The sequence below is a fragment of the Falco cherrug genome, chromosome 4 (assembly GCF_023634085.1).
Source record: "Falco cherrug isolate bFalChe1 chromosome 4, bFalChe1.pri, whole genome shotgun sequence".
Classification (NCBI taxonomy): Eukaryota; Metazoa; Chordata; class Aves; order Falconiformes; family Falconidae; genus Falco; species Falco cherrug.
In genome coordinates, this window is record NC_073700.1 from 103102574 (window position 1) to 103130478 (window position 27905).

Below are 27905 nucleotides of genomic sequence, written 5' to 3' on the forward strand. Positions count from 1 at the left end.
GCCGGCCCCGACCTGCCCGCAGAGCCTCGGGCGCCGCCGCCGCGGCCGTTGCTTCGCCCCTGGGGGTCAGAGGCGGGCCGAGCCATCCCGGCGCGGGCGGAGACAGGGCCCGGCTCCCGCGGCGCCGCGCGCGCGCCCGCTGGATGCCGGGATGCGCAGCCCGCCCCGCCCCGGCCGGGCGCAGCCGCCTGGCTCCTTCCGGGAGCAGCGGGCGCCCCTGGAGGCGGAGCGGGGCCGGGCCCGCGTCACGTGAGGCGTGTGTTGACTTCCTCGAAAGGCGCGGGGCAGGGTCGGCGCCCCGGGAGTTCCCCGCGGTGGTGGAGGCCGATATCGCGGCCGGGCGGGCGAGGTGGAGGCGATGGGAGCCCGAGGGGGCCCGAGCGGAGACCGTGACGGCCGGCGCTGCCTCTCCGTCGAGGTGACCTCTCGTTAGTGCCCCGCCTGGCCCGAGGAAGGCCCGCAGAGGTTGGTCCTGGCATCGGGAATGGGCCGCCGGGCGGGCGCAGGGGGCTGCGGGTGGCACCCGCCCGTGGCACCCGCCCGTGGGCGGCTCCGGCCCCGCGGCCTAGCCTCCCGCCCGGTGGCAGCTCCGTGCCCCGCCGCCCGGTGGGAAGGAGCGGTTCCCTCTGGGGACGCGGGCAGGGCTGGCCCGTCTGTGGTTTCTTTCCCTGCGATGGCGGGGGTCCCGCCGCACGGCCCTGCCCGCTTCGCCTTGGCGGGCGGCGGTGGGGGCCGGGGAGCGTAGTTTAAAGGTACAGCTGATGAGCTGGGAGCGGGTCTCGGGTAGCCAATAAAACTAGTTAAAAAGCTGCGCCTAATTAAACTGAAAAGCTGGGTGAGATTTTAGAGCGGCAGTTTGTGCGTTAGTGTAGGGGAATCTGGCGAAGGGCATGAACGAGGTAGGATTATGGGTGTGAGATGTGGAAACAGAAGCACGATGGAATGCTGGACCAGACTGGAATACGGGTGTTGCAGGCCACATGGGTTTGGAAGAAGGGACTGCAGACGAGTGTTGAGATAGCCTTGTATGCCGGTGATGCTTTCAACTTTTACAAAATTACAGCTTTGAATCCTGGTATTTTACCCAGTGGGGGGATTACCACGATATCCTTAAATAAATCTGTTCCCCATCAGCTTACAAGTGAGAGTGGGTTGGGCTGTAAACTGTTGCAGTGAGGGGTTTCAGGAGCTTTTGCATTTGGTGAGGGATCCCTTAATTTCCCTGCTGTTTTACACTCTGTGTGTGCAGTAAAATCGGGACACTGGAAGCCAACTCTGGAAAAAGTAGAGAGGAGGATTATTGTTTTAACAGTCAAGCCTACTCTGGACTCCAAAGGTCAGGTGCTCTTTGGAGACAGTTCTTTGAGGAGTGTTATTATGGACTGTGGGAAACATTTAACTTCCTGGATATTGGTGTATGATCAGATGCTACTGCTGCTAATAATACTAGTTACCCATTAGCACATGTATCCTGGAATTTTTATTGTAGAAACAAAAATAAATCTGAGATTTAACTATTACATTTATGAAATACTAATTATCCAAAAAACAAAAAGAACTTGTGATAGAAGTGTTTCTCAGATGATTGCACTGTAACTTAAGCAGGAGACTATTGCCCCAATTCTAAGCACAATTTTTGAGCAAACAGCTCTAAGTAAAGTCAGAAGGCAGAAAATGCTGGCTGAGTGCACTCTGGATCAGATGATAAGAGGATTGTAGCTCCTTCCTGCCCCCCAAACCCCACATTTTTTCTCAGACTACTTGCTATTTTTTCTGTCCTTGTATGCTATAGTTTACAGTTTGGAAAACTCTATAAAGTGACCACTGCCAGAATACTAGCTAGGTTATGTTGTGCAATTAAAATCAAATAATAAAAAGGCCTTGAAAAGAGCAAAGGGGGTGAAGTGACATCTTTGTGCAGCAAAAATGGGTAATAAATTAGAGATAATTTTAAGATTGCCTAAATATAAGCAGATGTTTTGATTTGGTTTTCAGTAGGTCTCTGTTTTCTATGTGACTGTTAAAAGGTGGGGAAAGTGTGAAAATTACCAGGTAAAATATGTAAGTAAACTGTATTTAGTATACTCAGAGTGGAGAAATTGGATAATTTCCTCCCACAGTGTTGGAAAAGCTCAGCATGAAGTTGCAAATCCAGTAACGTTTGTTCTTATGATATCAATAGGTACATTGAATTGGGGATTGTGTGTTATGACTGGAAAATGTTAAGTGTGCGATGCCTTAGGAAAGCGAAAACTACCCTGGAAAGAATGCAGACCTGTCACTGCACGTGCTATTGGTGTCTGACTTCTTTAGAATAGAATTTGAAGAAAATAAGCGAAAAGGTAGACGTAAATGGGATAAAATGCAGTGTGGATTTACCTTTTGATGTATGTTTACATTCATTTCCTAACCAGAGGAAGTCTAGATAGACTGTCCATATTCAGTAAACAGTTGCAGTGGCAATGAGATCTAGTTGGTTAAAATGGTAGAGTCGGGCTAGTAACTGGCCAGGTAGACGTCAGTGGTGGGTTCTGCTGAAGGGGACTTTTAGGGATTTCGTATGTATGCAGTTTATTCACAATCAACTTTGCAATCAGACTTAATGTTTTTGCTATGTTTATACTATAATTTCATTAATTAACTATTAATTGCATGATTATATAATATTTTATGTGGTATCCTTAGTGCATAAAAATCATAGATGCAACTGAAATTTGACAGTACATTTGGGGAGAAGAAATGAAGTTTGAGAAGGGAAGTGAAGCATAAGTAACTTGAGCATTCAAAGTCATTCACTTAGAGACTGCTAACAGGAGCTTGGGTTCAAATGACCAGGTTTGTCTGAAATAATAAGGTGTAAACTTGAATACAGAATTGTAGAATGGCCCAGGTTGGAAAGGACAGGGAAGGATCAGCGGGTCTAGGCTTTTGTGGGAAAGAGCCTAGATGAAATTATCTAGCACCCTGTCCAGTTGTGTCTTGAAAACCTCCAGATGTTACGTTAGTGAATTGCAGGATGACCAAGGGCCATCAGTGTGACTCAGTTTAATTTGCCTTTTAATAGTTGTAACAGGTGGGGTGTGTTTCCAGTTGAATTAAAAGTTAATGCAATTATACAAGGCTTTCATAATACCTTATCACTTGTGAACTTACTGAATGTTAATTAATCTGACAGTTTAATTGACTGGGAGGAAACTTATGACTGGGAGGTAGGACCTACTGTTTGTTTTACAAAAGAAGATTTTAAAAAACCCAAACCAACCCCTCATAGCTTTTTTTATTTATAAACATTTTGAAATGGGAAGAAATGAACGCCAAAAAAGTGTCTATTAAAATAATATTCAGTGTTAGCATGAGGTTTTTCAGTAACCTTTTAATATACTTAGATTTGGTACTAGAAAGGTTTAACAGCCAAAAGCCATCTTGCTCCTACTTGTGTTTCTTTGGCAGTATTGCTTCTCATTAGTTTCAAGATAAAATTTAATAGTTTAATAAACAGCATTATATGATGCTGAGAGGACAATATTTAATTGACTCCGACTTGGGGTTTTTTTTTTTACCCCCCTCTCATTTTCTGATAGTTGTCAGGAAAACTGGTTGTTGTGGCAGTATCCACAGAAAGGCAGACTGAGTATGTTATGTTGAGGATGTATAGGGTTTGCAAATTAGCAATGAAGATACTGGAGTATGAAACTGTTCAGAGAAAGTAAAATTTATTAAACACTGTTGTCATAAAATGGGCTTTTTAGTACTTCTCTAGTTCTTGTGAGAGTAGGTTATTTATTCTAAAAAACTTCAGATTGAAAAAACTGCCTGTTGTACCTAAGGAGACACTGCTTGGCTCTCCTGTAGCTTACCCAGATGTTCACAATGGATGAACTACAGTGATCTGGTTTGTGAGTTTAGAGTCAGTAACTTTCCACTTTCTGGAGGCAGCGAAATGAAAGCGATGCGGAGGTCTGATTTGGCTGATGTGCTGACCTGTTTCTGCAAGAGTACCAAGTATGCTGAGGCTGCAGGGCTGTGTCCTTGTACGACTGGACTTTTAGAAAGTACGTTGGGGCTGTGGACTTTGAAGGATGAACAGTAGCCAAAACTAGCAGCTACTGAGACGCATGTATGCAGATACTTTTTTTTTTTCCCCCTAAAAATGGAGTAAGTATCTGTAAAAAGTGATGTCTCTCTCTGTAGAACACAGTGTTCACAGCTGAAATCAAAACGAACCTAAGGTTTCTGAGGGATAGATGCATGAAGAGTCTGGAAGTCTTGCTTGTTTTAACAGCGTGTGTTGTATACTCCATGTACTGTACGGAGGTTTTGATGCAGGCTGCAGGATTCTGTATTTTTCATTGCTGTGCTGAAATGTCTTTAAAAAGAAAGAAAAGCAGTACAACTTTTTTGAAATTAGAGGCAGCAACACATTCATTCAGGGTTCTGGTGGACCAAAGGCATTTCTTGAATTTAACGTTTTGGTTTTATGTCTACATGCATATATACACTCTTCTATGTAAGGCAAGGTAAACTAGTATAAAATCATACTGTTGTTACTAGCAGCTGGAGACTGCTTCATACTACCATTATGAAGTCAAACCCCTCAATTCTGGAAAATAAACAAAATGAAATGGTTCAGACACTCAATAGTCCTGAAAAAAATCAGGAAAATACTATCCTGAAATTACTTGCATTTGGAAATATTTTGAAAACCGTTCCATTCTCTTTTAAATCAACGGCTGGGGCAAAGTGGGAATTTGCTTGATACTGGGAAAAATTTAATTTAATCCTGGTTTTACTGTCTCGCCTCCTGATCAGAAAGTAAGATTAGCATTTCAAACTACAGAAATCTGTTTGTGCAGTGGTCTGCCTGCTGTTAAAGCCTCTGCATCCTGTGTTCCCTGCATGTAAAATGTGTTTTGTATTTAACTACCTCCCATGGTGTTAATGACTAATATTTGTAAAGCTCTATGAAGAGAAAAGCTATATTTCTGCCAAATATTAGTAAGAAGTGGGAAAGGATTCTTATTCTCAAGATATTTAATACATTAAATCAGAGCTGTTCTATATCCTGCATTAGCCATCAATGAACAACAGAAGTAGGTTCTGGAAACCCTTCTTTTCTACAGTATGTGAAACAACACTTAAGTGGTGCCATCGCTTCAAACTCGTACGCTTATAAGTAGTGGACATAATTACCCCTGCTAGAACTTAATACTGCGTCCTGTCAACAGTGTATTCATGTTGTGGGTTTGGTTTTGTTGTTTTTTTTTTTTTTAAAAAAAAAATACTTAAATACAAACACTAATACTGGTATTCATTTAATATGTTTATTTTTGGAAGTAAAGATTAAAGTTCTTTTAAATAGGCTGTTTCAAATGCAGGTCATCCTCAAAAAAAGTATAAATGTAACTTGTTCTTTGTCACAGGCAAAAGTATTAGGGAGACCTGTCTTGGGATGGGATGTATGGTAAGCGGGATTGTAAAACTTGCTTTAAGTAGGCAGAGATGGACATAAATTGTATTCATAAACATTAACTTGTCTGTGTATTACTCTAAATATTTTAGTGGAAAATCTTTCACTTCAATTGGTTACTCTAGTACCAATTATCTCATGGATTGCAACTCCAGAGAGACCAAAATTCATTCGGGTGCCTCAGAGCAACAGCTCTGAGGCATTTGCAGCAGTGCATGCAAGTGTAGCTTTGAATTGGAGAAGGCAAACAATAAAACGTGGGCAGAGGTCTGTGGTTGGACTCCGTGAGCTGTCCTGCAAGCCCTTCTGGGAATGCCAGTTTTGAGGAGTCATAACTTGTGGAATAATCTAAATGCATGCATTGTGTCAGGAAGCAATTCTTTGATTGTTGCTTACAGTTCATATTTTTAAAATGATGTAATATAGTACCGGAGAGACTAAATTGATTCCTGTCCTTAAAGAGTAAAATTAAAGGCTACAGCAGTAGTCAGGGATTTCTTACAGATATTGGCCAATTTTGTAAGGTTTTGCCTTCTAAGGGTTTCTGTCTAATGCTTTAATATCATGGGAGAGCTTCTTACGGAGAAAGAATTTGCAAGCATACTTTCTCTTTTTTTCTGGTGTCTTGTTGTCAGGAAAAAAAAAAAAAAAAAAACCAAAAAAAACAAAGAGCTGGATGAACTGTGTATTTCACCATGACCTTTATAGAACTGCTGATCTTAACGCTGTTTAGCAGCCAGGTTTTATTCTTGTATGAGCTTATATCCTTTATTGGCCTTTTAATACGGGCTTAGCAGGTGCTGGAGCAATAACATTGCTTTTTTTTTTTTTTTTTTTTTTCCTTTGGAAATACTTCAGAGAGTTTTTTGCAGCGTAGAGATAAATTGCCCGGGGTTTTTTTTGTTCCCCCTTTTTTTTTTTTTATTTTTGTTGGGTTGATTTATTTAGATACATGTAGCAATGCTGCTCTAATTTTTCTAATGTGAATTTTTCCTCATGCTTATCTAATGTATACTGCACTTAGTAGTGCATATATTAAAACTTAGTTTGGAGTTGTCATGCACCTATCCAATACAGAAGTCTTAGCACTGTTTGTCTTTAGGAAATGGCTATCATATAGTTCTGTAGACTGAAATTTGAAACTTTGAAATATGCAATAAAAGGAATATTTTATTAGTACAGACTGACGTTTACTAATAGTTAACTGTTAAAATTATTTTTTATCAACTCATACCTGAGGTTTCATAAATGCGTTTTTTCCTGCATTTTTTTGCTCTTTTATAAATTCGTTAATATTTTTGCAGGTTTCTTTTAAATTCAACTGTGTGATCTTGTAGAAAAACTATTATGGGAGAAAACGGGGAGCTATTTAGAAAAAAATATTTAAAGAATTTCCTTTTCAGATTGACTGACAAGAGCATAATGAAATCTCTTAAATTATAGTGTCTTGTTTATTTTGCAAAGAGAAGGTACTTTGGTTTCAAGAGTAGTGCTCCTTTTCAAAAGGAGAAACATCTTTTAAGAGGTAGGGGGATATCTCAAAATACCTTTTTGTTTTCTGGCTATCTACGCTATGGCTTTTTGAAATGATCTTATGCTAAACTTAGAGTAATGTAAATATTACTATACATTACTGCATCTGATGCTCTAAAAATCTGAGTAAATTGGTGTTCAGTGGCATTTAAATTTCAGTTTATGTAAATCTGTCCATTTATTTAAAAGTTACCTTTGTCTGAAGTCTTGGTTTTGTTTGCATGTTGTTGGGCGTGATGACAATAGTGATTTGAATCAAGTTTCTTGTAAAGCTGAAACAACTGCACTTTTTTGCAGTCGTGGCAGTGTAATATGGTGAGTGGATATTATTAATACTTTATGTTAATAGATGAATATATCCATAGTAATGAAATAAAAATGAAGTATCTACAATGTGAATATTGTGGTGATTTTGCCTTCTTGACAGGCTGTTGAGCTTCTGGTACAGAGAAGCATGTTTCATGACAATTTTAATTATTTTTAATAACTGAAGCAAAACAGTTTAAAAATCATACAATTCCTTCTGAATATCCCATTTTTACTTAATTCAAGGCTGTGTACGGTGTGTTGCCTCTTCCCCTCCAAAGTATTACATCATCAGATCTGTTCTTTAAGGGGGTGAGCTGAGAGGTGGTTGTCTTTTTTGAGCACCTGTCTCAGGAGAAGTAGCCTTTTGTATTGGAGGCAGTTTGTCGGCACTTAGTATGCATTGAGATTAGTTAAAATGTGTATATCCAGTCTTTCTGAAACGGTTACCTTGTGTGTAGAAATTTAGGAAAATGTGTATTACAGGCCCCTTTGAATTATGCGGAATTATATGCTTATCTTCTAAATAGCATCCAGTGCTGGCTTAGAGAGCAGCATCGGAAGACCAGAGTTGAATAATCCTGTACACTAAATGAGATCTTTTAATAAAAAAATATTAATGTGAATAGTCCTCTTAGTAGGTGCAGCTTAAGTGTGTACCTGAATTTATAAAATAGTGTTTGTGTATGCTGAATCTTACTTGGAATGTCTTGCTTTTTTGGAAACTCATAAAGGCAGTAAGTTTTAGTTAGCAAAATACAGAATAAATATCGTCTTGTCTTCTGATGTTATCTCCTGTTTTCCCTTATTGCCATCTCCTGGTGGAACTGATGTGTGCAAGAAGTAGGGAATGTATGATGCTCGAGTTTAGGAGCTATAGGAAAGTGTGGAGATGAAGATGTGTTTTATGTACAAGGTTGCACAGTCTGCTGCTTTCTTCAAGAGATAATAATGAGCTGTGACACATTAATGACACTTGAGTCTAGTGTTCAGAGAAAATGAGATGTGTTGCCATGAGAGGGCAAGCTCCTGGAATTTGACAAGATGGGTGACAAGACTTGCAGGGCCATCGGTAAAATGGGGGTGGAAAAGCTGGAATGCTATGCTCATTTTAGAAGACAAAATGAGCGATTCCTTCAGTCAGTTAATGCAGTTTGAATGAGGTAGTACTTTTGGTCAAGGTCACCTTGTGCGCACAGTGATATTCTTACAATGAAAAGGCATCAAACCTATTTTGCAGGGCTCTTTCTACTTAAGTATGAGTCGGAACAACAGGTGAGGGAAGCTTAGCCTACCTATTTTGTTAGAATACATCAAACAGTACGCAAGGCATCTGTTTGCCTTTTGGAGGTAACCCTTAGAAGGACTTCAGTTCTAGTTTGTTGTTCTATTGTCTTCTTTCACTTGCAACTCCATTGCGGTCTATTTAATATAAACAAGCTGTCACAGTTTTTTATCATGTTGTCTAGCGCTGGCTTGGAGCAAAGTGAGACAAATGTGATAACACCACCATAGTTCAGCTATAGCTGTGCTACAGCTCTTCATAATGCTGCAGTCCATGTAGCTTTTCCATTGCTAGCACAGTGAGGGAGATTTGACCACACAGATAAGCTCCAGGGCAGTAGATCCCTTTATGTCTTAGTATCACTAAACAAATGGAAGTCTAGTTTGAATTTAAATACCAAATACACAGGGGTTGTCACCTACTGATGCCTGCCTTTCCTGCAAAGTTCAGCTTGATCAGGGCAGTTTTCCATTGAAAAAACATTTTCCTGTAATACAAACTGCCTTCATTAGGATCATTTCTTTCATTCCAGCATTTCTGTTGGTTCAATAGCTAATCACCAGGAACCGAAGGATTTGTTCGAGGGGAAAAAATAAAAACCTGTTTTTGGTAGTAGCATCAGTAGTTTGTTCAAGGTGGGGGGAAGAAATGTTACCAGGTACTGTATAGCATTTGTTAGTATTACATATAAATGCAAGGAATCTTGATCATAAATAAATAAGAATGAGCTGTGTCTTTTTGTTTTGTTGGGTTGTGTTTTCTGTTGGGGGGGGGGGGGGGTGCAGTTCTTTATTTTGAAATAAACACCCTGAACTTCTTCCTGATAACTAGTAACATTAAGGAAAATGCTGTTGGGGATTTCCCCTTAAGACCTGGAGTTCAAGAAGGTATGGGGAGTTTTTTAAAGGTGCCATTTTCTTACTGAATGTTGTGATGTGCCTAAACAGTGTGGTGGTGTAACAAAAACTCAATCTAATGGTTACTTTGCATTTGTCATTCAGGTGTTTACCTAGTATTTTAGGGCGATACTTTTCTTACAGTGAGATTATTGTCAGTTTTTTCCATTCGCCTTGAGGCAGATCATGTTATTGAGTACATTTTCATTCTTACCGTATTTGCAGTCCAGAATTATTATAACTGTTCAGCAGGATGTTTTCTACTGTGACCAAGCGAAGAATAGCTACTCATGCATCTTCTTCAAGGACTAAAGCAAGTGTACCTCAAGATGCTATTTTGAAATTTGGGAAAAGTATAAATATTTGCAATTAAGATTGAAGGAAATTTGGCACTTGTGCTCAGGAACCGCAGTAGTTAGTCCGTTTCTTGCAGCTATAATCTCTTTTACAGCTCAGTGCTGGCTTGCAAAAACTCTTAACATGGTGTTCTTTTGGAATTAAATAATTGGTACTAGCCAAATTTTAGGATGGTGTTGAGCCTTAATAACAATTAATTTGGGGGTTCATAAATCTGATAAGCGCTCAAAAAATTTTATCGAGTTACACTGGCTAGAAAAGAAGCATCTTTCACTGTATTTTCAAGGTGAAATGGATTTCAAGATTTTTCTGCAAGATTAAGATATTTCCTAATATTTGCTCTTGTCATACGTAGACAGAAACACCCTGCAGTATCATTTTGGAAGGTTTTCAGACTTCAGACTCTTGATGAATTTGTCTTTGTGGAAATTTTACACTCATATCTGCCTTTTTAACAGCTGTCATGGAGGAGCTGGTAGAGGATGACATCTGTATTTTGAACCATGAAAAAGCAGACAACGGTCATAAGAGAGACGGGGAGATTCCTGTTTCATCTTACAGTGGAGATGAATCTGTTGCCTCACACTTCGCACTTGTCACTGCATATGAAGATATCAAGAAACGACTAAAGGAGACAGAGAAGGAGAACTCCTTCTTAAAAAAAAGAGTGAGAATTCTAGAAGAGAAGGTAAGAAAAAAAGGTGACTTACCAGCTTCTGGTAGCAGCTACTTTTTTTGCTCCTGGCTGGATAGCGGAACAGATGGTTAAGTTTTTAAAATTTACTTAAAATAATTTCCAAGTTAAAAAGTTTTGGTAAATTGTTTTATTTAAGTGAAGCACAGTTTGTTCCTCTGGTAGTCTGGTTACATAATACCGGGAATTCTGATTTTTTACTGGGGATGTGTGTGATGCAATGCTGTAGTGCCCTGCAAAGATATGTAGTTGTGTTGAATCATTACTGTATTTCATCTTCCTCTTTGTGGTATTTCTTAACTTAGGCAAGCATAGTATTGTTGAATAGTGAGGTGCCAAGTCTATAAATTGTCAGAATCCAGGAACTGTCTATCAAAAGAATCTCTTGGGCTCAGCATAGCAAAATGATAAGGGAAAAATTGGTTCTAGCTAGGTCTAGATAACAGCAGTCTCAAACACGAAATACGGAGTTGCAGTGCTTAATGTAGAGGTGTTGGCTGGCTGTTTTTTTATGCCGGCATTCTAAATTGTAAAGGAATCTGGGAATTTGTTTTATATGCAGTTTCTCATGGCCTTAGTCTAGTGAAGTTCATTAAAGCTGAAAATTGATCATGGTGCAGGTTTTTCTCCCTTAGTAAAGAATGCTATTTTTAAATGTATATCCGTCATTCAGTAGTGAGGGTCTTGATTGATTGCTTTCTTAATTAATGTAAGATGGAAAGATAGATCCTGGAGTTAGAGCCAAGACGTTTATTAGGACTTGGGACTAAGTATGTCCTACTGACTCTTAAAAGCTTACGAAGTCTGTAGTATTTTGTGGCATTCAAATTAAAAGCTTGAGTCACAGTACAATTTTGAAACACTTATTCAGGACTCTTGGTGACTAGTTTGACAGGATTGACTTTCTGTCAAAAGGCAAAACTTTCTCAGCGCTTTCTTTATATAAGGTCCGGGAGGAGTGATGGGGATAGGAATAGAGCTCTAGACTGGACAATGTCTGAACCATGCCGAGTGTAACACCTTTTACATGGTTACTTAAAATCATAATAAACAGGACTTGACCTTGACAACCCCTTCTGTCTTTTCTCTTTTGGTTCGGCTTAATTGTCTTGAAGATGATACTTTGTTTTCTATGTTTGAGAGAGGGGCATTGAGAAGGCCTGGACCATTAAATACCGGAAGGGACTTTCAGTCTTTGTTAATGGCTAGTATACCTCTATGATAAAAAATACATGGGGGTTACTCCTTTTTGAGTTTTCCATTTGAAAGTGTACGGAAACTTCCAGGAAGTTTGGTAAGGCTTATATTCTATCTGAATGGCTTTATTTGGAGGAGGAAAGTGTAAAGGACAAAACTTAAAAAGAGTAGTGTACATACTTTTGGTGGTCAATACAAAAAGCAAAGGGCAGAAGCTTCCTATCATTACGGCTGGCTTTCCCATACCTTTTCTCAAGCGAACACCTAAAAGAGGAGAGATTTAAGGGAGATATATAACTGTTACCTCTTTGATTTCTGTAATTTTTTTTTGTGTGACTATTTAATTTTTATGAGAATATATAAACAATCTGTCACAAGTATCTACATTAGGTACACTGAATCTGTTGAAATGCCTCAGTAATTTAAAGCAAGTATGCAGGATAAACAGTGAAAAGGATAATGTGGTACTCAGTCAAAACAAGAACTTTATGTGTGAGCAGATGTAATTGATGTAGGACTTCTTGCTGTCTTACTAAAAATACTGGATATATTTTAACTCTGTCCTTCTCTTTCTGACGATCTAGTTGATAGTGCTTATTCCCCCTTGCTTGTCTTTGACCTGAGCAGGCAATGAGGTAGTGGTGATCTGGAAGTTAATAGTTATTTGTAAAATAATTCTGCTTTTGGCTTTTCTCACATAAATACAGTGAAAAAAAATCTTTGTTTAAATTATGAGTCATTACAAAAATTGTTCGGTTTCTTCTGAATTTTCTCTATGTTGTGTCTTCATATGCTTAAAACTGATTCCAAAAAGTAGTTTGTACATCATCAGAGCTTGGGAAAAACATAAGGGATTGTCAGTGTGAGTAATCATGACTTGTGGATGTTTTTTAAATACTCATAGCAGTAAACTAGAGGGCATTAAGTATGGTTAGAGATTGCAGAATTTGTAGACAGCTTTTTTGGCACTTGCATTGATACAGACCAAAATTTTTTATGAATCTGATTTATTTTGTAAGCTAAAAAAATGCTGTTCGTTTAATGTTGCAGGCCATACTATTGCACTTTAAAATTTTGCAGTTCTCAGTATAACATACAAAACTTATTTCCCATGTTTGTTAAACTTTTAGCTGCTGGGCTCTCGACTGGAAGAGGAATGCAGTTCAGTTGGACGTGAACAAGTAAATAAGGCATACCAAGCCTATCGAGAGGCCTGCATTGACCGAGATAATCTGAAAAACAAACTGGACAAAATTGTATGCCTTTTTAAGTAATGACTTAAATGCATGTTATAGAAGTACTGCATAGTTAGTAAATGTTTACTGTAGAATTAATTTTATTTGCTGAAGATCAGTGGTGTTTATTACTCCTTTTGTTTTTTTAAGTACAGCAGTACTTTATTTAGAAATAACAATTTTAAGTATCTCAATTTTATTACTGCAGTAGGCTAATGCTAAATAGAAAAATCATAGCACTATTTTTCTTGAGTTTGGGGTTTTTTGTTTAAAACAGTTGAATTGTCAGGTATGATAGAAAAAAGCTTCTCAAATGATTTTGGGGTTTTGGGTTTTTTGTTGTTCCCCTCAAACCTGAAAATAGATGAAAGAAAGTGCAGAATCTTTGAAAACCTTGAATGAACAGTTGCAGTCCCAAGAAGTAGAGCTGTTACAACTAAGAACTGAAGTGGAAACTCAACAAGGTATGCATTTGGTTACTTCATCTTAATGTATGTCGACTGATCTTTGTGGTTATGTTCTCAGGGCGTGAAGAGGCGTAACCCTATAGAGTGGCTAGGCAAGAGAGGCATATACTGCAGTGAGGTACTTAGAGCTTGTATATGTGCTCATTCTTGTGAATGTGCGTGTTAGATTGTCATAGACAAGGAACTCCATGGTAGAGATCTAAGGCTGTTGTGCTCTTCCACTGTAGATTATTTAGTAATTTGAGAAACGTGCACAACCTGACAGCTTATAGGCTAATCATGTACATCTCTAGACCCCACCACCTTTTTCCCGGAGTCAGACAGGGGCATAGTTGTTCAAATATCAAACACTATCTGGTCGATACCACTTCTTCTGGTACCTGCAGATGATCCAGTATATTGTGTTGCCTCACTGTTGGGATATGACACGTACAAGAAGATGTTGTATAGCAATAGCTGCAATCGACAACAGTTACTTGAAGGGCTGGGAGATAAGGAAAAGTAGAAAGATGTTGGTAGTAGAGAGCCTGGTGGAAAGAGGAAGAAGAAGCAAAACAGTGTACCCTGGCAACTCCAAAACCCCCGTTACTGCTATTGTAAAGAGTGCTGTGTAGATGATAGGTACATAAAATAAAACGCTATGGAAGAAAAAAGTAATCTTTATTAATATAGTTAAAAGAAAATGCCATCTGTGTAAACTTAGAGATATAGATTGGACTTCAGGTTCTATACAAATGCAGTCATTTGACAGGGGCTCGTAAGCATTGCTGTGCTTGAATTGGATTGCTTTCCAAGAGGACCTCAAGCATGTAATGCACTGCTTCAGCTGCACAAGGTTTTAAACCGAAAAGAACAAACCACATGTAGTAGGTAGTAGTAGTAGTACCATTACCATTGTGGAGGAACTCATGTTTTAAGGAGGTAAGAAATGCAGAGTTTATAAGGAAAGCTCTGAAAGCGTGGTGACTTCAAGCCTTTTGTAATCAGTTTTACTCCTAAGTGGGGTCTGAGTACCTTGTCTAAGAAAAATTAGTGTAGCTTAATCTTGTTTAAGTTGTCAAATCGGGAAATGAGTGTAGAGTACCATGCAGTTGAGGACTTGGGGGTTTTCTTCCTGTCATGTTCTTTCTTGTCTTGCTGTCCGACTAGTGCCGTACTACTGATTTGATGCTAGGATCGTCTTAGGTTGCTTCTTCCTAGTGACCATGTGAAATGCTTCTGTCTAACAAGAAAACTTACGTAACTTCTAGGGTTTGCTCTTTTGTTTTGATTGAGGCTTTGGTTGTTGTTTGGAATGTCTTCATATTAAACTTGTGGTTTAATATGAAGATGCAAGTCTGAGGGGAAAAGGCTTTTGTTTTCAAAGCATGTAAGAATTATGCAAGTTGATGTGTATATCATGCATGTTTGCCATTATTTTGGTTTTGTATTTCTAGTACCTTTTAATGCTGTTAATTCCTTTTTCTTTATGTAAAATCTCCAGTGCATTCCTGGAAAGTAAGGCTGTCTAATTAAAGTTCAGAAGGTAGACCGCTTTTCTGCCAACTTTACCAGTACTACTATTTCCCTGTTGTCATAGACTGCAGTTTCTTCAGAGTGTACAGGATAACATTTTTGTAGGGTATGGGCTGGCTGAGGTGAAACCTTACATACCGAGTAACATTCCCTGAACTGAAACTGAAATCTGATTGTCTTGCTTGTCATCTTTGCAGTGATGAAAAATCTGAATTGTACTCAGTCCACCTGGGAAATGCAGAAGCTGAGCAGTGACCTGAAAGTGCATAGTCTGGAACAGGATCTGGAAAAGCTCAAGCAAGAGTGTAACAGTCTCAGAAAGGAGTTGCAAAAATCCAAGCAGAAGGTAGGTACCTTAATCTTTAAGGAATTTTTTGTATGAATGGATTATTTTAAATTCCATGTTCAAGGAAAATAACAGGTAAACAAAGATTAAAAGTATACAATTGCCTGAAAGATTAACATGTTAGAACATTTAAGGTTAATTTTGCTCACAGACTGTTGTAACATGCTCCCCAGAGAGGTGGTCACATCATCAAGCCTGTCAGAGTTCAAGGAGCGTCTGGACAATGCTCTTAGTTATAAAGTTTAGTTTTCGGTAGTCCTGGGAGGAGCAGGGTGTTGAACTCAATGATCCTTCTGGGTTGTGGTTCTACATAGGTGAGATTTCCCAGCCATTGCCCATGTAACAACAGAAAATAAAGCTTGATGATTTCTTCTAAGTAGCCATCGACATCAGCGTTCTATGTTAGACTTGGACTGGACTGCCTAGAAAGTTTGGGCAAAACCTGGTGTATTGGGTCCGGCTGAGCTGCACAGCAGCCCTCATAGTGCTGCGCTCCCATCGGCACCTAGGAAGGTGGTGACAACGCACCAGTGTTTCGACTAGTGCCGAGCACTGCTCACCCAGTGTCAAGGCTGTCTCTCCAGCCTCCCACCCAAGCCCAAGTAGGCTGGGGGTGGGCAGGATCTTGGGAGGGGACATAGCCAGGACAGCTGATCCAAAGTGACCAATGGGATATTCCATACCATATGACCTGTGCTGGGATATAAAAGCTAAGAGGAAGGTGGGGGCATTCTTTTTTCTTAAACAACAATAGAATGCTTATGTTAAAAGATGTCATGGAACTTTAAGGAGTCTTTAGCACTTTTCTTTAGGATAGTAGCATGAAGCTTGTCAGGAAAGTACCTCTTTTGTTGCCCTTTCCTGCCATTTCTGGGACAAATATGTTTGATGGACTCGCTGTGTAATGTAAATGCTAGGATTTCAAAAAGATTAAGATAGCTTAACAGTAATACAATGCAATAAGTTTTAAAAAAAAAAAGTCTAATGAATGCTTATTGCTTGAGGAAAGGTACAGTGACAGTCTCTAGGACTCTGCAGTCATGTTGAAGTTACACAGTAAACTTAAAAAGATTTAAATGTGATTGTTTGAAGACTATTTTAGGTTCCTTGTGGTCATTTAAAATTATAATTACGATTCTGTAATCTTGATTCACATAATTTTGAGTGAGTCAATATTCAGGGTATGTAAGATTTGCAGATAGAATCCATCATCTATAGCCATCATCCTGCCTGCAAACAGGATTTGGTTTAATTCGGAAATGTTTCTTCAGCACACTGACACTACTACAGAAATGTATTTTTGAAGCAAATCTCCTAATCGCCACTGCCTACTGTGCCTTGCATTACAGAGCAGTCTAGAGTATAGGAACCAGATTCCTTTAAGATGAAGTTAAGATGCACCCCAACCTCTCCTGGGCATTCAGGGACCAGACTGGTGCTACCCTGAAGTCCTTCTCTGCTGCCCTCAAAGCATGTATGGTTGGGGCACTGGGGTCTCGCACTGGATGTGTCTGTGCAGGTCTGGGGCTGTCATGCCTCACCGCTAGCTTACACGGGCAGGCTTGGTCGCATCTCCTGTCGTGTTTCGGGTTTGGTCTGTGGTTTTTCCACTAGATGGGGATAAAGCACGTTACCTGGAAGGTATGTGAGGTGTTCTGTGAACTTCTGCCACTGTTGGTCGTTGCTTTCACTGGAATTCTTTCAGGTGTTTTTAATAACTTGTAAATTCTGAAGGCATACTATAACTTGTATGCAGCTCTGGTGTCTTCAGGTAACCTATAGCTTAGAGTAACAGCTATATAAATAACTGAAGGTTGCAGATTATACTGTGAGAGTGAATGTTGCTAGAAAGAACAGACTAAAATAGCAGTTGTAAGCACTAAAGCATCATATCTAATATTTCTTATGCCAGCAACTTTTGTTGCTAAGAACAAATAAGGAAAAGCTTTTTTTTCTTTTTTTTTTTCCCCAAATATAATTTCTTTTTGCTCCTGGTAACTGCTTAATGTAGGAAATTAAAAGGTACAGATTTTTCAAACGTAGGGTAATATAGCACAGCTTTGTGGTTTTTTTTCTTTTAACTATGAAATTTAATCTCTGATGGGTGGTAGTGGGAAAGTCTTCAGGAGGGGGAAAAATTGTGAGGTAAAATACAGGGAAATGACAAGTCGGTACTGTTCCAAACACAGCTGGTATTTTCGTTATTATTGGTTTTAATTACATCACCATTTTCAGATGTTTTCTACCTTAGGCAGGTATACTTTCTATTTTTGGATATTCTTATTTGGGGTTTGCATTTTAATTGATGCAGTGTGTGCGTTATATGGACAAGTTGCTTGGTGAATGTTTATAGGCTATCATCAAGCCAAGTGACCGGTGTCAAGTTCATAACAGCTTTGGCTGGAGGGAACAGTAGTAGGAAAGGAACATGAAGAGAAGGGTAATGAATGGGAACGGCTCACAGGTGACTAATAAAGTGAGCCCAGTCCTGTTAACTTCAGTGAAGCTGCTTGTATGCATAATTTTAAAGTGGTCTTTCACACTCGAGATAAATTATGTTCTATCATAAAAGTAACTCGTGGAAGTAAATCTATACTGAAACAGTTTCCTTGCATTTAAAGGTTTTTATATACTGAGGCAGGGCAAGAACAAGAGAAGACTGATTTTTTTTTTTTTTTTTGGTTTTTTTAATGGAAGTCAAAAGTCCATCTTAATTTTTGCTTTTCAGAGAATCACAAACTTTGAGATTTGTTACAAAAAAAAAAGTATGGTGGTGGCTGAGCACTGCTTTCATATAAGCAGGTCATTTAAGCATTAAGTGGAAATTCTTAGTCAAAGTCTTGTCTGTTTTGAAAACCATGGCAGCCAACACAAATGAAGACTACTTTACTTCTGAGTTTCAGTATTGGTGAACTTAAAGTTTCACTGCAGTATTTTTAGAAGGAAAATCTGAAATCATATGTTAATTCCACCTCTTTCTTCCCTTTGCTGTGTTATGCAGGACCAGGCTGAAGAAGAAAACCCATTGAATGGAGACCTCCTTCAAAAGCAAGACGTCCAGAGGTATGAAAATCAAATGGCTTTCATGTTTTGCTTTTAGTTTAATGAGGGACAGTTATTTGAACAAGTAAACATTTTTGTAGCTTGTTCAGATGTGTTATTTCAAATTATATAATCTAATTGCAAGTCTAGGTATACTAATTGAGCAAGATCATTGTAGGGTTTTTTTCTTCGTGTTGGTAGTTCAGGATGATGATGATACAAAAACATTTACACCTTCACATTGTTGTACAGAACATGAAAGTTAAATTATCTTGGATTTAAAAAATCAGCTATTTAATAATTATTGGACTTGAGGAGGTGGTAGATAAATTTCCAAGTCTCATCTTAGCTACAGAATATTGTCATTTTGTGTATGGGGAGGTTTCAGTGTTTGCATAGGTGACGGCTTCAGATCTCTTGCTTATTGTTGGGACATACATTCTTATTTAGTGCAGTGCAATAATACTTATACTAGAAGACATTTTAAAAGATTTTTTTAAAATATTGAGGAGCCATTGTGTGACCTATTTAAAAAGAAATAGCAATTTTCCAGAAAAATGCTAAAATATCAGAAAGCGTTTTGTTGCATTTTGCAGCCATTCAGATAATTGTGCCTATGATATGAACTCCATTATCCTGTCTTGAGTGTGTGTGCCATGTTAGAAAATATGTATGTCCTTTAATTCTTTACGCAAGATAACACTTCATGAATGTCTGAAAATTCCCAAATGTTCTATCTTGCAGAAATTAAATACTAACTGTGTCTCTTATACCCAGTTACGCCTGTTCATGTACTTACGCGATTTTCCACAAGAGGGAAGAGTGGTCCTTCGTAATGACATTGTTTAGTGTAATACCTTGTTGCTTCCTTGGGTACGGAAGAGAGGGAAAGGGAAATCGGTCACTGAAAGAGAACAGTGCAGATTTTTTTCATATAGTCTGCGGTGTAATTATGATAATATTGTATGTGCTATGTGCAGATTACACTTTCACCTTTCACCTTGACTGGACAGCTAGCTAGCTAACAGGTTTTCTTGTGGTTTCTACTGGAGTTTCATACTCCGTCTTTCACGCCTGAAAAAAGGTGTTATCCTAAGGTATAGTAGTTATCGGTGATCTTGCAGAGGAGATTTATTCCACAAAGTGACGTTTAGGTGGCAACCATCTGAATTAGCATATGCACAGTATAGCATTCATTCTAATATGACATAAATAATGAACGTGTAATGTGTGCCAAAGATACAAGCCCATCCAAAATTCTGTGGAAAAACACTTGAAAAACCTCCTATGCAAAACATTTGTTGCAGCACGCAGTCCTGCTGTTCATGGGAGATGGAGGCATTTGCAGTTAGTTAACTTTTTGGAAAGTAATTATTTCACATTTGTTAGCAGCGTGCAAATCTGACTTTAAATCCTTGTTTTGCAAGCCTGCTTTGCTGTAGGTTTAGATAGGCTGTCATATCCGAAGTTTGTTATGTGTTAGAAGGCAGTTTAGGATAAACTTAAAGCATGTGGAATCCTTGGTTTTCAATTGCAAATTCCTTGAAAATTAGGCTGTGCAATGGGAGTCTAGGTCAGTGTCCACAAAACCAATTAAAATGTTGTGTGTGATTTCAGTGGAATTCTGGTACCTGCATCCCCTTGCAAGATGTTTTTAAAAGCACGTTACAAAATTTATCTAAGCGCTTTCCTTATGGTTGGTGGCAGACACTACACTGTTCTTATATTTACCACTTCTGTATTGAGTATTGGACAGTTCTGTTTGAGACAAAACCACATGAATAAATTAAGTGTGATTGCCACCTCAACTTAATTTTAAAATCGTCATCTCTTTAAAAGTTCAAAGAGCCAAACAGATTTTGCAGTAAAAAGGCTGGAGGTTTTAGCTGAACTTAATGAAATATGAGTTGTGAAAATTTTAACTTGTTACCTATCTGAATTGCTGATACCTAATACATTACCTATTAAACCATCAGCTTCTGTTCTGTAACTGAGTTTTTGAATGTGGATGTTTGTATTCTGGGGAAATAACCTCTGTGCATAGAAGAAAGTTTAATGTCTCTGTTTTAAGGGAACTCTTTTTAGTGTTAACTTGCAGAACAGATTAATAGCTGTTTCTCAGAGTGCTTTTGACATGTGTCTGATAAATTTCATGCAGGATTGAGTGATCCTGTATTGCTGTTGTAGAGGGATAGAAATCTGTATATATGCATGTTTGAAAATACAGTTGTTATATAGCTTAATAGTTCTTAGTCATCTGGACAGTAGTTTGAGGTACTGAACCGTTTTCAAATAAATATCTTGGGTGAAAATAGTGAGGAAGAAATTCTGAAAACTCTTGTCCATGATACTAGTCCTCAATAAATGTGTTTTGGTAAAATGCTAAGCATTAAAAAACATTAAATCATTGATCTCAAGTTTAAGTTGAAGTAACTGCATCCTTATGTCTTAGAACATTAGTTATTAATTACATAAATATGGTGTTCAGTGAGCCTTTGCTCAAAATTTTACCAAGAAACATATGGTGATGCTGACTTCTCTGATTTTGTTTTTTGTTCTTGATTTTCTTACCAGCGGAGAAACTTCAACATTGGAACAGTGCTGCTGTTGCTAAATATGTTCCTCGTATTATGCTGTCTTATCAGAGAATGAATTGGGTCGCTGTTTTTACACTGTCTGATGAGGCAGTGTATTAACATAAATTAGATTACTTGAATATGAGCACCCGCACACAGACCAAACTAAAATATAAAACATCCTGTTTCATTTTGGATCTCGGGTATCTTGTGTGAATTCATTGTAGCCAGGTAAATGGTGTAAAGACCCAAATACTGATTTGATTGAATATTTAAAACTATGATCAATTAACATTACGAGGATCATAGGACATGGTGTGCGTGGTCATTTATCAGAAGCCATTCAAAATTAAAACTTCCCCTTGTTTGTAGCCTAGTGTAATTTTTTTTTTTTTAAGTGTTCTTTTGAGATTACTAGTTTTATAGGAAGACAGTTTCAAATAATGGAATTGGAGAATATGCTTCATACGTCTTTCCATTTGGGGAACTTGAAGTTATTACTATCATCTAGTATGTTAATACATAATACATTATATATTGTAATATGCAAGAGTCAAAGTATACAAAGGTCTGTCAGATCAGGGTGATTATCAGTACTGCTCAATTCATTTTGAAGTATGGAGCTCTAGCAAAATCTGCAGTGTATGTCGGGCAAAAGCAATTCGTTAACAGTTAACGCTTGATGAGCATGTTAGTAGGCATGAGGGTGCTTTAGAGGTGGCAATTTTTTAACTTTTAAAAAATCTTTGTTTTGAAAGTGTGCAGCAAGCATATTGGGAACTGAAGAGAGAAATGTCTAATTTGCATCTAGTGACTGACTTGCAAGCTGGGATTCTACAAAAACTGAAAACAAACCCAACAGCGACCAAGAAAGGCAAGTCAGTGTGTCTGTAAGGTCTGTTACTGCAAACTGTTGATTCAAGCTGTACCATTTTAAAAAGACACTAGCTATCATATCTTATCAGAATCTCATCAATTGAAGTTGATAAGATGGACTATATTATGGTTCCAGCCTACCCATTTTCTGCTTTTGCTTCTGTCTCATACTGGTCAACTTCACACATAAAGGTGTTGCTGATGTGTTTTTTCTTCAGTACTGTGTTCTGTTCCCCTTGTGGCTTTTTTCTCAGTCAAGTGTTGCTTATGTGCACAAGGCTGAGGTGTTAAGTTTACTCATATTTGACCTTTTACCACAACTACTTCATATTGGGGGGGGGGGGTGATCTTTTTGCAAACACAGTCTTTTTTTCCCCCTGTATAGAATATATAAAGTATTAACTTGGCAACATTTTAAAGTCAGACTTTAATAGAATGAAATTCCCTTATGGTTGCGTATTTCTCTATGTTGGCATTCAGAAAAGTTGTCTTTTCTAGCAAAATGCTATGCAGGATTACATTTCCTGAATGTCACAATGCTGGGGCTGCAGAACTGCCTTATTTCGGCTGCTACACTGCAAATAGTCAAGGGAGGAAAGAATCTCCCCATAAAGTATGTATAATCTATGTGAGCAGTTCATCACACAGCTCTTATATTTCATACATACGTTTCTTTCAAACCAAATGCTTAAGGAGGGCGTGTTCTTGCTCTGGCAGGCCAGACCGTCGGTCTGTTTATTGCAGTGTTTATTTCCTTTGTTGCTCACTTCAGTTGTGGTATTTACTGTGTTCAGAATACAGAAGATGCTGGTGAAAGACAGTGAATTTGGTTACAATACGTTGGTGGCAGTCTCTGCTGTCTCTCTCTGTTACAAGATCAAGACGTTTTGTTTCTAAATGGCTTTGATTGGCTCGGTGAGGTAATGATAGGATTCACCTCCAGGTCAGTCACTGCCTTTGTGGCCCACAGTGGCTCTCTGGTACTTGGCTGATAAACTATCAACACATGTTGTAGATTGGTCAGATTGTCACCAGGTGAGTCCCTGCTCCTACAGTTCTAAGACACATTTGTTAAATAACTTCAGCAGAGAAACTGGGAGCTTGAATGAATTTTTAATCCTTAAGTCTGTCAGGGTTTGAAGTGATCATGTAGTGTCTTTCTGTCCTTATTTTTAAGTTAGAGCTGTCAGTTTTGCCACTACGCAAGTACTGATTTTTCTCTTCCCCTGCTTGGTGAACAGTCTGATTTTTCTGCAGTTGCTAATGCAGTTGTACATCCACAAGATGGATTTCTGCCTTTTACTCTGTAGGCTTTTTTCAGTAATTTTTCAGAAGTACGTAAGAGTGGACAGGTTCAGCAAAAATGAAAACTATTTGTTTTTTCAGTTTACCTTGCTTGTCAGCCACGCTTATGAATGCAATGCAGATATATCTGTGCTTATATTTACAGAGAAATCTTTGCTTATGCAAAATACGGGTAGAATTGACTTGAACCTTCAGTTTTCTGTACTTGCAGTATTTTATCATGTGCAAACTAGTTGCCACTGTAAGAGGTGCTTTAAGTCTGGAGAACAGAGTGTATTTGTTGCTCTGTGTGATGTTAATAATGTCATAATGATATCGATTAACATGCAGATTCTACTTAGCTGTCATTTATGTATGGAAACATTTTCAACATCTGTCTGCTTTTCTTTTTTATCTTTTTTTATTATTTTCAATCCATTTTCAGTGGATTCTGTTTTTCTTGAAATTATAAGAGGCCTGTAGGCCTCGGATTACTTTTTATACCTCCCAGCACAAAGAGGCCAAATCCAGTGCCTTAGCACGTCTTTCAGATCTGATGCCTGAGCCGTTGGAAAGTGCTTTTGGCTGACACTTGTGGATCGGGCACTGCCCTTCATTTACTGTGACAAACAGAAGTTGTATTCTTTGACCGATATACTGGCTTCTCTTCCAGTCCCTTAAGAACTGAAGTTACTAATCACAGTTCGTACTCAAGATTCGTAGCTGTTCTAGAAAACCACCTGTAAGATAAGAGCTTCCTTAACTGCAGGAATTATTAATCTACTCCCATTACATCTATGTAAATCATCACTAAAAAAGAATTACCTGGTTGTATGTGGCCATCTGTTCAGATGTGCGTTGAAGGCGCAGCTCTTTCATTTCAGGTAGATGCTGTCCTATTTCAAAATCACCCTCTTCCTAGCACGGTTTAAAATTCCCCTGGAATTTCAGATGGCTGAACGTTGCAATCTCTCCAGAAGTCAGACAATAGTGGAGCACAGAGAACCTGTGAACACCGTGTGTTTCCCTCTTGCTGCTTCATGGACAGTGAGGATGCAGGTTCTTGGCAGCTTGAGAACACAACTCATTAGCAGAATCAGTAGAGTAGGAAGAGGCATGCTCTGTGTAAGCAGTGTTCTGAATCTGATCGATTTCTCCAAGTGCACAGGAATCCTCTTTCAGCATTCGTTCCAGTCTTGTCAAAGAGAATCATCAGTTTATCTGTGTTCGAGGGGGAGCTGGGAGGTTTCCTTGGTGTTGGGTGTATTTTGACATTGCGATCTCAGGATCTCTGGTTCATCTTGCAGAATCAGACCGAGGTTAGTATGTTCAGTTTGTAACTTCTGAGCTACTGAATACAGTCTGAATATTTGTAGCTTGAAAATACTACTGTTTTACGTTAACATCCCTACTATACTGCCATATACATTTGGAGTATATGAAAAATGCATTAGGTAATGTCATTTTAAAATCTTTTTATCTTCTTTCTTCAGCTGCCTCTACTGCACCCGTACAATGTGTTGACTTGAACATTTCAAAGCTGAATTTGACATCTGGGGTAGTCTATAAAAAACTCTCACAAAATGATAAAGTACTGTGCAATGCTGTGTCTCCCCCTCCACCAAGAGATGTAAAAACCCCATCTGAAAGGATGACTCTGCAAGCATGGACAGATGAGAGACCCATTCCAGTTGACGGCAAACCATTTCAGGAACACCATTCTTACGGAAAGAGCTTTCTGGAAGATAATTCCTGGGTATTCCCAAGTCCTCCAAAGCCTAACGAGAATGTGTTTTGGGAAATTAAAAATAAAACAGCTTTGTTAAACTGTCCAGCAGATTACCTGGATCAGTGTAATCAAAACTGTCTGCACAAGAGTTAAAACAATTCTTGGAATGAACCGAGGCATCTTTAGAATGGCTCTGAACAGGCACCTTAACGATTGAACTGTTAAAGAGGGGGGAAACAAACTGCCTGAAATGTTCGTTCTTTATTTTTAATTCTAGTTCTGAAACAGAAAGCCTAGTCTTCCTCTGCTGTAAATCAGGAGTGAGCTCCTTGAAGTTAAAGCTGCGCTGGTATAATGTAAATATAAAGAAATACAGCATGGGGCCCAGATAGTCTTGTACTGCAGATGGCATAGATTTGCAAAAGACTGCTCTGAAAAGTGAGTTCTTGGAATTACACAAAATAATAGAGTTCTTTATTTGTTTGTTATTTGTAAGTTATCAAAAAAATACTTGGTATCCTGTGTTAAAACTTGTACCAGCTCTGAGCTTATTTTTTTGACAGTGGTTTCTTTCAGAGTAAGACATAAAATGAAGAACTGGATTATTTCTCCCTTCCTCCTTTCAATTAACCTTCTGATTCCTCTGGTTTAGAAATGCATTTTTATGTGATTTTTAACAAAGAAAGGTGAGCTATTTTTTTTTTTTTGTCAAAATCTGGATTTATATTAGATAGCAGCAAGAATCACTGTTTAGATTGTGGCATTTTGGGCTTCATTGTGAATTGTAAAGGATCGTAAGTAATGCTGCTGAACGCTGTGAGCCCTGGGTGATCAGCCTGTTTCCCCTCAGATCATGCTGTAGGAAACAGACTTAATTGTGTGCACAGTGGTGCCCGCCGCAGTCTCCCTGTTCACCGTGCAGTTAGCCTTCCTTATTGTGCCTCCTCTGCACAGCACCAAAACCCTGACTTTTTATTTGTGTGGTGGTGAAGGCTACTAACTTATCTTGTATTAAAAGAAACAAAGCCTTAATTTAATCAAACTAGGTGTTGGAGTGTTGCTGATACACATAAGAAGGATTTTCGTGGTGTCTTTAGTATGCCACTGAGAACTAGAGTTATTTGAATTACAACTACCTGCTTTATAGATTAAGGGTGTCTGCTTTTTTTTTTTCTTCTCAAGAACTGGTTTTAGATAAATACATTTATGCTTTTTTTTTTTTTTTAACTGCTCTGCTTCATATCAGGCTTAATACAACCGGGTTAAGTGAAATGCCTTGACTGCTCAATACGTTGGAGAAAAATGCTTTGTATTTTAGATCCATGATTCCTAACTTGTAATGGATGGGAACATACATAATACTAAAGTTATTTACAGGTGGGTTGGTGAAGTATTCAACTTCACAGGTGCACCTTAAGATCTGTGTAATAAAAGTTAATTTGTTACTAAACAGCTTTGACATTATCTTGAAATTGCTTGCAAAGAGGGGGGGAAGCTGTGGCTGTAGCACAGCCACAGTAATGATGGGCTGTAAAAGTGTTACCAAGGTGCTACATGACCTGTGTGGTCCCAGAAACCTCCTTCCCTGTGGAGTCAGTATTTCCTCTGATGGCCATCTTCTTCTCCTCTCTGTTTGTCTTATCAACGTCGAAAAAATGCCTTCCAGATACCTTCTACTGTATTAGTGAACAGCATCCATAAATAATGTTTCCCATTCACTAGATATTGTTTTTATCTTTCTATTATCTTGCTCACGTATACTGGCTTGTCTGTGATTAATGGAAATGGTATCAGATGCTGGAATTTATTCTGACCAATGAACACAGCTGACTCAGGGGAGTACAATCTCTTGGAAGGTAATAGAACAAAACCCAATATGCATAAAACAAATCCAGCTCACTAGGCTTTAGCTGACAGAACCAACTACCTGTGTAATAACGAAGCAGCAGAAAACATTTCTCATCTGGCTGCATAAACTATATCGTGTCTACTTCTAATGTAGCTTACTTTTTGGGGCTCCCCACCTCAACGTTACAGAGGGTTTTTATTAAGTAATGTATTATCCAACAGACATCAACACGATTAATACTTTGATTTGTGCAATGAAGGAATTCTACTGTGTAAGATTTTAAATAAATTTATTTTTGTTTGAAATGGGTTTCCCTTACAAATCTCCTTTCTGTATCTGGCGCAAAATGTTTGAGTCAGTTTTAATGTCTTGGTTGTGTATAAATGTCATTCCAAATGCAAACAATTAAACTTAATTTCGTCCTCTTCCATTCAGGAAGAAAAAAACCCCAAACCAACAAACCAGACATCCTCTGTAGACTGCTTCGGTGTGTTCTGGGAAAAGTAATCTCTTGGATGTTGAAACCTGAAGGATTTGGTTCCCTTAAGCTATGGTGTGTTCCTGTGGTCTGACTGCTTCTGTCAGAAGGCTCCTGGTCAGCCTGTCCTGTCCTCTGTGACCAGACAACTTAAAATAAGCTGCTCTGTGCAGTGCCGAAAAAGTCTGTGCTTCACCTTTGACTCTTGGTTCATCTGTGCTGCTTTCTGTGCTGGAGGAGGGAGCGGTGATGTTTGCCGAGAGGGACTTCAGAAGAACTGCTGCTACCGGAGAGGGCAGGGCAGGGTGATGGAGAGCTTGCTGTAGGCGGCATTTCCAATCCAGTCGCTCACTGCCGTGGCCAAGCTGTAACATTTGAGAAGGAAGGCCCCAGATGTGGAGCCACTCGGGAGCTAGCTGGCTTGTGAAGCATAGAATCAAATTTTGATTCAAGATGGTAGAGTCATTTAAATCCATGCCACTAGTGGCTTACCGGGCCTTTTCCATTTTCAGAAGTGAAATCTTTTCATCACAGCGACAGCAAATTACATGCAGAAGTAGCTGTAGTAAAGGGGTTCTGGTGTTTCGTGTGCACGTGGGCATTTGTGCCACAGAACTGTAAAACTGCATAAAGTAAGGACTGAGGTCCTCATGCAAGTACGTTACATGACACCAAAAAGAAGAATTTATTCGAATACAAACTTGGAACATTTTAGAACTTCACCCACCCCACTGATCTGACAATTTCTAATTTAAGAAAGCACTAATTCCATT

General features: G+C 38.8%; 1 protein-coding gene across 2 annotated transcripts; it reads left to right on the forward strand.

The window, feature by feature from the left end:
- The first annotated feature begins 218 nt into the window (after nucleotides 1-218).
- AZI2 (5-azacytidine induced 2) lies at nucleotides 219-26963 on the forward strand. 2 transcript variants are annotated; one of them, XM_055710433.1, is made up of 8 exons: nucleotides 219-465; nucleotides 10303-10532; nucleotides 12866-12991; nucleotides 13335-13434; nucleotides 15150-15298; nucleotides 18300-18361; nucleotides 21675-21790; nucleotides 24570-26963. In XM_055710433.1, the coding sequence occupies exons 2-8, from the start codon at nucleotides 10308-10310 to the stop codon at nucleotides 24956-24958; spliced, it is 1167 nt and encodes a 388-aa protein (XP_055566408.1). In that variant the 5' UTR covers nucleotides 219-465; nucleotides 10303-10307; the 3' UTR covers nucleotides 24959-26963. The 2 variants fall into 2 exon arrangements, with proteins under 2 accessions (XP_055566408.1, XP_055566409.1); XM_055710434.1 differs by lacking the exon at nucleotides 12866-12991.
- Nucleotides 26964-27905: the final 942 nt, after the last annotated feature.